At 44.6% G+C, this 10,120-nt stretch overlaps 1 protein-coding gene across 3 annotated transcripts in view; it reads left to right on the forward strand.

The window, feature by feature from the left end:
• Window positions 1-8,470, forward strand: part of ARID5B (AT-rich interaction domain 5B) — a 189,170-nt gene extending 180,700 nt beyond the window's left edge. For all 3 annotated transcript variants that reach the window (XM_089897533.1, XM_022560587.3, XM_089897534.1), the window contains one exon: window positions 2,413-8,470. In XM_089897533.1, the coding sequence (XP_089753659.1) occupies window positions 2,413-4,566 (2,154 nt within the window). In that variant the 3' untranslated portion in view covers window positions 4,567-8,470. The remainder of the gene's footprint in view (window positions 1-2,412) is intronic.
• The last annotated feature ends 1,650 nt before the right edge of the window (window positions 8,471-10,120 follow it).

The following is a 10,120-nucleotide window of genomic DNA, read 5'->3' on the forward strand; positions in this document are numbered from 1 at the left end:
CTAATAATTAAAAGGGGGGGGATGATGCAGAGATTTCTAACATCTGCAAGCTTGCAACATAAACGGCCAAAAGCAAGGAGATTCCAAGTTAAGGCTTACATTCCATTCTCCCTTTATCCTGTTGGTCTGGTGATTTATTACAGGGCTTGGGATCAGTGAGTTCTATTAGATACCATATGTACAGCATTGCCAAAGCACCAGGGGACAAACTGAGGACCAAGAGGCCAGCTGGCCTTTGAATGGCTCCACTCTGGGCGTGAGAATTGAAAGGGCTGCTTTGTGAGTTGGGGGAGGAATCCTCAAGCCATTGCCCTGAGCCTGTCAGCTTGGGAGGCGACCGCTGTCAAGAGTAGAGCCCGGTGCCCTGCAGTCCACAGAAATCCTGAAAGCCTTAAGGCTCCCTGTTTCCTATAGGCCCCCACAGGTTCCCTTCAGGGACTGCAAGTATCTAAGGGACCGAGGTCATTATGATCAGGTTATCTAAACTACCTGGAATCCCACACCCTCTCTCCAAGGTTGACCCAAAGGTCAGAATCGCTCCCCACCTCCTACACAGACCCATGTTATATATATATAACAAGTATATTTCTCTCTCTATATGTAGAAATACACTATACATAGCAAGTATACATAGCAAGTATATTGCTATGTATACTTGCTATGTATAGTATATTTTGTATTGCTATTTCTATACATAGCAAGTATATCTCTCCTCACTGTGTGTTTGGGGGTTGAATTTTATTGTTGTTGTTATTATTGTCATTGTTTTTAATTTGGAGATAGGAGGGCTTAAAAAGCCCTTCTAGTCAAACCCATTATCTTCAAGTAATCAGATTATAAGCTGTGTGGTGGGAAGGTACCATTTAATATACTAAGGCAAATCATAAAATGCCATCCTACAAAAAGGGTCCTTTACTATTTTTTTTTTTCCTGCCTAGCTTTCAATGACCTCCTAAACCTGTTTACAACCAAAAACCTAGAACTCCATGTACCTGAAGGCCTAGGTCATAGAGACATCAGTGGGGCTGAGACTCCCCCACAGCGCCATCAGAAACTGACACTTAAATGCAATATGCCTTTTTCCCTAGCCGTAGTCATTTTTCTATATTTTCATGTAATGTATAAGCTCACGAGACCAATGATGACTGTTAATGTAGAACAAGTAATGGTACTTGTACTGGAAAAGGCAGCTATTAGTACAAAAACAAAGAAAGGAAAAGAATGATGCTAAGTATCCCTAAAACAGAGGGCTATCTTGAAGCGGATTTAAGGAGAAATATCTATGAAATGGGTATGGTTCCTTAAAACTTTTGTTCCTATGCATCCCTACACCAGCATCCTCAATCTTGCCCGAAGATGCTAAAGTGGTAGACACTTCTTTCCTTCACAAAGAAGAAAAATATTCAAGGGATGAGTTTGCGGGGAGGTGGGGCAAGACCATCTCAACATCACCGTTTTGTGACTGTTCTCCACCAAGACACATCAGGGCAGAATGACAGAAGTTTTGAAAGAACTTGCCAGTCCCCCTGGGTCACAGGTGGAAAGTTAAGATGACCTTCTAAGGCCAAAGTCTGCACAGCTACGTAATGCAATGAATGAGTCGAACTGTGCCCACAACTTCTGTCAGTGGGGACACATAAAGACCATCCATCTCATCGACTACAACTTATTTCAGTGAACAGAAAAGCTGTATGTGTTGTGGCACTCACTGCTTGAATTTTGACAATTTCATTTTCAGCTTTAATGGAAATGTAGTTTGCTGCAGCCTAGAAGGACCTGGAGTCCTTCTGCCCCTCAGGTAGACAGGCTGACATGGCATCTGCATAATTTTTCAATATTTTAGCTTTATCTGCATGTCATATGGCACTGGGTAGAAACTATTAACACTTAAGCATTGCTAATTTAACGCATCATACTGAACACGTTAGGACGGGATTTGCTCTCTCGAAGAAAAAACAAGGGGTTTTACTAAGTTTGTTGTTGACACGGGGTTGGATTTTTGAAAGAGAGATTCTAAAAAAATCTTTCTCCAAAGTGTCATAAACCGCAACATGTAATTTAAAACCCATTTGGATAATTGACTGATTGGACAAGAAAACAACCTCAGAATTAAACTATGTATTAGAATCAAGGAGTGATATGACTGTATACCGGCAGTACATAATACTTTGCTATTTTGATAGGTATCTCATAAGGGACTGGAGTGAATATGCATATTTCCCCTAATGTTTCTGTAATTTATATTTCTTTGTTTAGAGCCATGATTGGGGAGTAATAAAGCTTTACAGAGACTCCATGAGCTGACTGAAAAGGCTGTTTTCAAAAAACGACTGTGTGTAATATTTTATTTCATAGCATAAAGTGTCAACGCATTTGGCTTCCTTCTGACTACCTTTTGCAATATTTTATCAGGTTTCGTCAGAGCAAGAGAAGGAACAAGAGACTTTACACCAGAAGAGCATCACTGAGCCTCTCCCAGTAGCAGACACAAAGAAAAAAGTGGAAGGGTACCAGGATTTTGCAGCAAGGCCCCTGGTGTCCCGAGCAGACCCAGAAAAGGACGACGACACAGATCAAGGTGCCAGCAACGAGGAGGCAGGAGAGGAGGGGCCTGCCCCTCCACTCGCGAGTGCCCCTCTGGCCCCCGAAAGGGATCCAGCCCCGATCCCCGGGGCTGGCAAACAGTCGCGCACCTCTCCCCGGGCTCTCCTGGACTCAAAACAAGAACCCAAGCCCTGCTGTTTTACAGAGAGCCCTGAAAATGAACTCCAAGAAGCGTCCTTCCCCGGCTTTCCCACCACTCAGCCACCACTGGCAAACCAGAGTGAAATGGAGGATGACAAACTCCCCGCAATGGCGGATTATATCGCCAACTGCACCGTGAAGGTGGACCAGCTGGGCAGTGACGACATCCACAGTGCACTCAAGCAGACCCCGAAGGTCCTTGTGGTCCAGTCATTTGACATGTTCAAAGACAAAGACTTGACTGGGCCCATGAATGAGAACCATGGACTTAATTACACGCCCCTGCTCTACTCAAGGGGCAACCCAGGCATCATGTCCCCGCTGGCCAAGAAAAAACTTTTGTCCCAAGTGAGCGGGGCCGGCCTCTCCAGCAGCTACCCCTATGGCTCCCCACCCCCTTTGATCAGCAGAAAGAAACTGATTGTGAGGGACGACCGCTGTTCGGGTTTGTCCCAGGCCCATCACGGCCAAAGCACTGACCACGTGGCAGTCAGCCGGCCGTCAGTGATTCAGCACGTCCAGAGTTTCAGAAGCAAGCCCTCAGAGGAGAGAAAGGGCATCAATGACATTTGGAAGCACGACAAGCTGGGTCGATCGGAGCCCCACCGCTGCGGCTTCTCCAAGCATCACCTTAGCCCCCTTGCCGACTCCTATGCCCTCAAGCAAGATGCTCAGGATGGCAAGGAGAAGCTGCTGGAGAGGAGGGCTCCTCCCCACTCCCACATGCCCAGCTGCCTGGCCGATTTCTACTCATCGCCTCATCTCCACAGCCTCTACAGGCACACTGAGCGCCACCTGCATAATGAACAGACATGCAAGTACCCTTGCAGGGACATGTACGGGGAGTCGGAAAACAGTGCTTTTCCCTCCCACAAGCACCAAGAGAAGCTCCACGTAAATTACCTGGCGTCTCTACATCTGCAAGACAAAAAGTCGGCTGCGGCGGAAGCCCTCACAGACGATCAGCCAACCGACCTGAGCCTTCCCAAGAACCCCCACAAACCCACGGGCAAGGCCCTGGGCCTGGCCCACGTGGCGCCCGGGCCTCAGGAGAGCAAGGGCGCCTCCCAGTACCAGGTCATAAACAGCCAGAGTCGAGACTGTCACCCCAAGGCCTGTCGGGTATCGCCCATGACCATGTCGGCCCCTAAAAAATACCCTGAATCGCTTTCCAGATCGGGAAAACCTCACCCCGTGAGACTGGAGAATTTCAGGAAGATGGAAGGCATGGTCCACCCCATCCTGCACCGGAAAATGAGCCCCCAGAACATTGGTGCGGCGCGTCCCATAAAGCGCAGCCTGGAGGATTTGGACCTTGTGATCGCCGGGAAAAAGGCCCGGGCCGTGTCTCCTCTGGACCCCTCCAAGGAGGTCTCTGGGAAGGAGAAGGCCTCAGAGCAGGAGAGCGAAGGCAGCAAGGCCACGCACGGTGGGCATGCCGGGGGCGCCTCGGAAAGCCACAGGCTGCCCCTCTCCTCCCCCATCTTCCCAGGTTTGTATTCTGGAAGCCTGTGTAACTCGGGCCTCAACTCCAGGCTCCCGGCTGGGTATTCTCATTCTCTGCAGTACTTGAAGAACCAGACTGTGCTTTCCCCACTCATGCAGCCCCTGGCTTTCCACTCGCTTGTGATGCAAAGAGGAATTTTTACGTCGCCAACAAATTCTCAGCAGCTATACAGACACTTGGCTGCAGCCACACCTGTAGGAAGTTCGTATGGGGACCTTTTGCACAACAGCATTTACCCTTTAGCTGCTCTGAATCCTCAAGCCGCCTTCCCATCTTCTCAGCTGTCGTCCGTACACCCCAGTACAAAACTGTAAGCCTGGCTCTGCCCAGCATCCCAAATGGCGTGGATAACAGAGCTTCACTCCTTAGCCTCGGGGTGACGGCTTGTAGAATTAGAAGTCAGTATTCTTCTAATCCGGGGTGAGATCAGTCCCGGCCAAAAGGGGCCCAGAGGGGAGGTGAACATACCTGATATTTCCGGGATGACTCTAGCCCTGGCTGGTCAGTCTTGAGCCCCTGCCAACACAGATGCCCTCGCGCCTCAGATGGTCCACTTTGCACGGGGATCTTGTGAAGGGGATTCATGTGTATCCAGGAAGAACTTAGAGGACCCCGTCTGAGTTCTGATGGTCAGGAAACAATCTGGGCGAAAAAGGGCAGATATTTCAGAGGAAGGGGCAAGGAAGACTGGCAAATATGCCAAGGGATGCCCCTCTCTTCATAAAACTCTCCAAGGTTCAATCAATGCAATGTATAGTGAAACTTCAATAGATCTTTCATTTTGACACTATTAAACAATCCAGAGAAGTAAACACTGTTAAACTGACTGTATATATTTGCTTCTTAAAACTACCCGTATCACTGTTTGCTCACCTAATTTATATACAGGTAGTCCTATTTTCTCCCAGTTCCTTCTTGTCCCCCCCTTTTTTTTTTTTAATTAAACGGCATCGCTTTTGTTTGCAGGTCTTGTTTTTGTTTTGTTTTGTTTTGTTTTGTTTTAAAGGCTGACTGTCCTTAGTTGTTGACGTGTGTTTGTAATTTCCCACATCTTATCGTTTTGAGCAGCTTTGGGTGGTAATGTTCTTGTTTACAAATTGAAGCAACTGATTCTAGTGGAACAAATGATCAAAGAAACAGTTGAGCACACAATAGTGCAAAGAACGTTCCTTTGCAAATCTGCAACTTAAGGATTTTTTTCCTCATAAATGGCATAGTTGAAAGAGCTTATACACTGCTTACCCGGCCAAATGCTTTGCTTTGAAGTATTGGGTTATGTGAAAATATCGAGCATTGTACTTACCTTATCTAGGCTGTGAAACTGTCCTACATACCAGAGGAATCATAAAAACAAAAACCTCACTGGCAGCAAGCTGCTGAATAACAACAGAGTCTAGAGGACATATTTGTGGGCTGCACACATATTTTAGGAATTTCAGAAATTAGAATAGAAGCCAAAATGATTTACATTCGTGTTGGCACTGATCCCTTTAAACAGTCTGGGAAGGGGGGTTGGGAAGAAGATAGAGCTTGACTATCCAGGAGAAAGTGCACAGCGGGAGGCCCAGGCACCAGATACCTGCCCAGGGCCGTGGCCTTTCGAGTAACAGGTAGTCACATTGCCTTCATCGAGTTGGTTTCTCGCTATTCCCAGGAAGAACCTCACAGGCCACATCTTTGGGGGTAGCCGGCAAACTGATTACCCAGTTCAAAAGAAAGCCATCCTCTTTGGGTTTATGGGGCATGACTTCTGTGTGTATGCACACACATAGGGTGATTTGTGTCATGTTTTTAACCACCTGGCAAATACGGCCCACTTAACAATTTCTTTTACTGTTGGGAAGAAATGGTCAAGCTGTTCAAGCAGTCGAAAGATGCAGAGAATGTATACTGTCATTCTTGCCACTTTATTCGTTTGCTGCCGAGATGTAACATCAAGGTGGATGCATTTTCTAAGTGTGTTAAAAGTCGATGGACACAGAGAGTGGATTTTCCTTCCAGGTCCCATCCCTGCTGATAAGACTGCTTTGATGAACTCCCCAGTCAACCCTCCCCTGCCCCCACCACTACCGGTAGACGTTAGGACCATAGTTAACCAAGTCTTTTACCTGTGAGATATTTAATTCTATGAAAATGGATGACCATTTTCAACTTCTAAATAGGTAACTTGACTGCAAAATGATCAAAACTGGTAAACAATGAAACCGTGGCTCTTAAACCAAGCCATGCATGCCATGCATTTGTATTGAAATGTCTCTATGATACGAAGCCAAATATTCAGTGTAGCATACTTAATATCCAAAGGTGGAAACAAAAGAATGTAGAGATCTAGTGTTAAGAGTTCCATTTGCTTCAATTAATTATTTACCTTCCTGTGGAATAATATATATATATATATATTTAATAGAACCATAGATAGACTAGTAGAATTTAGATTATAAATGTGTGAATGCAGATTATCCTGCTATTGCACAAGATAGAGGGCGGAAAAAAATCTCAATTCCAGCTGGCAGAATGCTGGCCAGGACACATAGAAGGAAGCTGCACTAGATTGAATAAGTCACAGAATCAGAGGACATGGAAGAAGGAGGAAACTCCGGTGTCTCTGCAGCTGACATGGGCTAGATCCTACATGGTTTCTCTGAGCTCGTTTCTCAAAGAAAATGGGGGCATCTGTCCCTGGTGGAGCTCACCTATCCATTTTGAATATGGGGCATTTGTTTTCCCCACTGCAATGATTTCAGTCTGGTTTCATCATGTTGGAATTCGATCACACCATTTTCAAACAATGTTAACATAGTCCAGCTTTTGTTTTTCTCATCTCTTCCGAGAGGAGATTCACTGTTTCTGTCTGAGGAAGCTCATACCCTTGGCAAAACAGCAGGACAAATAAAGAGAAATGGGGGTATACATTCCCAACAGAAGCAGTGTGTTGTTTTAAAACTCCGAACAGAGATCTTGGAAATCCTTCAAAAAGACCATTGAATTCTTCATTGGCTGAGAACTACATTTTAAAAAGTCTTAAATAGGGCTTTGTTTGCATTGTTTGAGTTCAAGGGGCCTTATTATTGAATGGAATTGCACAAGCCTTTCTTTGTGCAATCAAACCATTGTTATTGGTAGTTCTGTGAAGGAAACTGTGGAATCTAATTGGCAGTGGAGTCATAAATCTATTTACGAAGTGTGGCTTCCAAGAAATGTTGCAATTCAAAATGCACTAAGTCCGTGATTTACTGGAGATTTGGAGATTCTAAATAATATTTCTGAAAAACTTCTGGCTTAACTTTTGGCAACTCAACATTAAAGGAAAAAAAAACCCCACAAAACCCAGCCCAACCAAGTTTCAGAATTAAGTATTCTAGTAAGTGATTGGAACTTGTAATCTTTGCCACAGGACTGACTTATTTATTTACTAGCTAGAAGCTCTTAAGTTCACTTGTTTATCAGGGCATATACAGAAGGGTTTGTTAAAACTCAGCATTGACTTTACAACTTTCTGACCTGGTGCATGAATTCTCAAGTACTGTATTTCACTGTGTTGGTGTGTCTGATGGAAATTTCGAGGTGATCCCACAAAAATATTTTATGTAGTGTGCCTTCAAAGAGAACCATTTATTTCTCTTCACTTGTTGTCCCACAAGTCACATTTGGTCGTGGTCAGCCAAGTCCCATCTGGTCTAGTTTTACTCTTGTCCCAATTTTAAAGAAAAATGGGAACAAGTCTGCCCTGGTGAGACCCACACCATTGCAATGAGTATCTTGAGCACTTAAATTCCAGTGTTGGCTGTTGATGTATTTGATATTCTGCTTGTCTCCTCATGGTTGAAATATGTCTGAAGAATAGCAGCATAATCTCTTGGCTGTTTATACTTTTTTAAACCTTCCTGTGTTGTAAATATTGTATACTTTTGGTGACTCCAGCTCTGTAACCTCTATGCTCTTCTGTAAGGTGATTATTTGTATATAGCAACATGGCCCAGTGATACTATATAGTTTCCCAATGGAGAGGTTATTGAGTAACCTTTGCATTAGTTTAAACACTACCAGAAGAATGCTGAGCCAACTATAAACACTCAATTTTGTATGTTTTCCAAATTGTACTTATTACTGCTTTTGATACTGTATTACGTGCCAATAGTTTCCCAATCACATAGCAGGCAAGAGATATTTTGTACTTTTTGATCCACTGTAATATTTAATAAAAAATGTTACTATCTGTTTCCTTTTGGGTGTAATCTGTCACTTCCTCCTGAGGAGCCCTGTGGCCTCACCAGAGTACTTTCTACCCCATTGTCCCCAAATAGGATAATAACGATAACAATGATGATGATGATGTGTATGTTTGTTGAGAACCTACTGGGTGCCCATTTGGCATTACTCTTCACAGCCCCATGTAAATATGGTTATGCCCATTCTACTGATGAGAAGACTGAAGCCTAGGTAAATCAACTTGCCCAAGATCACCTGGCTAACAAGTTGGCAGAGTTAGGATTTGAACCCAGGGCTCTTAAGTCTACAACTTCCTTTGTATACCATGCTCCTCTCCTGGCAGGTAACAGAAGTCACCATTTACCTATTTGCTTATTTGGTCAACAAAGATTTTTTCATGTCTCAACTGCCAGGCATAGTGTTAGGAGCTGGGATTACAATGGTGAGTAAAAGATAAAAAATACTGTCTCTGGAGTTTATAAATCTTATGGGAAAGAGAGTTAATCAAATAGTCACCCACATAAATAACAAAAGTTCAACCTGACCTAGTTCCAGGGGAGAAAAAGTGATACATGAAGAGGAGGTGGTGACTAAACCTATAACGTGAAGGACGAGTGTGAGTTGACCAGGTGAGAAGGAACTGGGAGAAGAGTTATCCAAGCACAAGCTAACACATGTGCAAAGGCCGGGAGGCAGGAACAAGTTTAACTTATTATAGGAATCGAATAAAGCCTATGTGACAGAAGCATAATTAATAAGGTCCAGGGAATGAGGTTGAGTTGAGGTTCAGAGTATAGCAGGGGTCAGCCAGATAGGTCCTAAGAGACCAGGTTGAGCATTTGGTCTTTATCCTAAGCAAGAAGAGGTTTAAGTGGGGAGGTGATATGTTCAGATTTGTCTTTTTCAATGTCACCCTCTGGCTGCTGTGTGAAGGCATATTGAGAGCAATCTAATGCAAAGATGGTGGTCATTTCAGTTGCGGTGGTGGAATGGAGGAGTGGATACATTTCAGAAGTACTTGGAAGGAAGGATGAACAGACTTAGTGATGGGTTAAATGGAACAACTGATGTATATTCAGGATTGAAAAGCTAGGAAAACAGCACATTCTGATGTCTGGTGATCATGGACAAAGATTTCTGGTCTTTCATCCCCTCGGTCCACTGCCTCCAAGCTTCCTCCTGGTTTTGCTCAGCTTAATATTAGTTGAAGTGAGGGGTTCACAAAGTAGAGCACCCTGTGTGCTCCCTTCTTAATGGGTCCCAGAGACTGGGGCAGGGGAGAGGGTGGACAGACTCTGCTGAGTGTCTTAGTTTACAACCCACACCATCTGGTCAGGGTGGACTTTGAATAGACAGGTGAGAGTAAACTGCTAACCAGCATGTCACCACAACTCTGGGGGAAGAAAGCCACGAATATCAATATGTTTTGATAAAAGACCTAAGACCCTTTTTCTTATCATGGTTGACTCCCTGAAGGACCTGCCCACCCCTCTCAGGCCAGCAGGAGTTACAGCAACATGTTAGAGCTCTCACCCTCTCCCCCCGACTCTCATCCCTTTGTTAATCCAAACACACCAAACACAGAAAGAACACCTAGCCCCGTGGTCTCCTTGCCCTCATTCTGATTCATGTGTATAATTGTTATGAGTACATCAAAAG

This window comes from Delphinapterus leucas, chromosome 16 (genome assembly GCF_059928025.1).
Source record: "Delphinapterus leucas isolate spDelLeu-1000000601 "Yukka" chromosome 16, BTC_Dleu_Yukka2, whole genome shotgun sequence".
NCBI classification, from domain to species: Eukaryota; Metazoa; Chordata; class Mammalia; order Artiodactyla; family Monodontidae; genus Delphinapterus; species Delphinapterus leucas.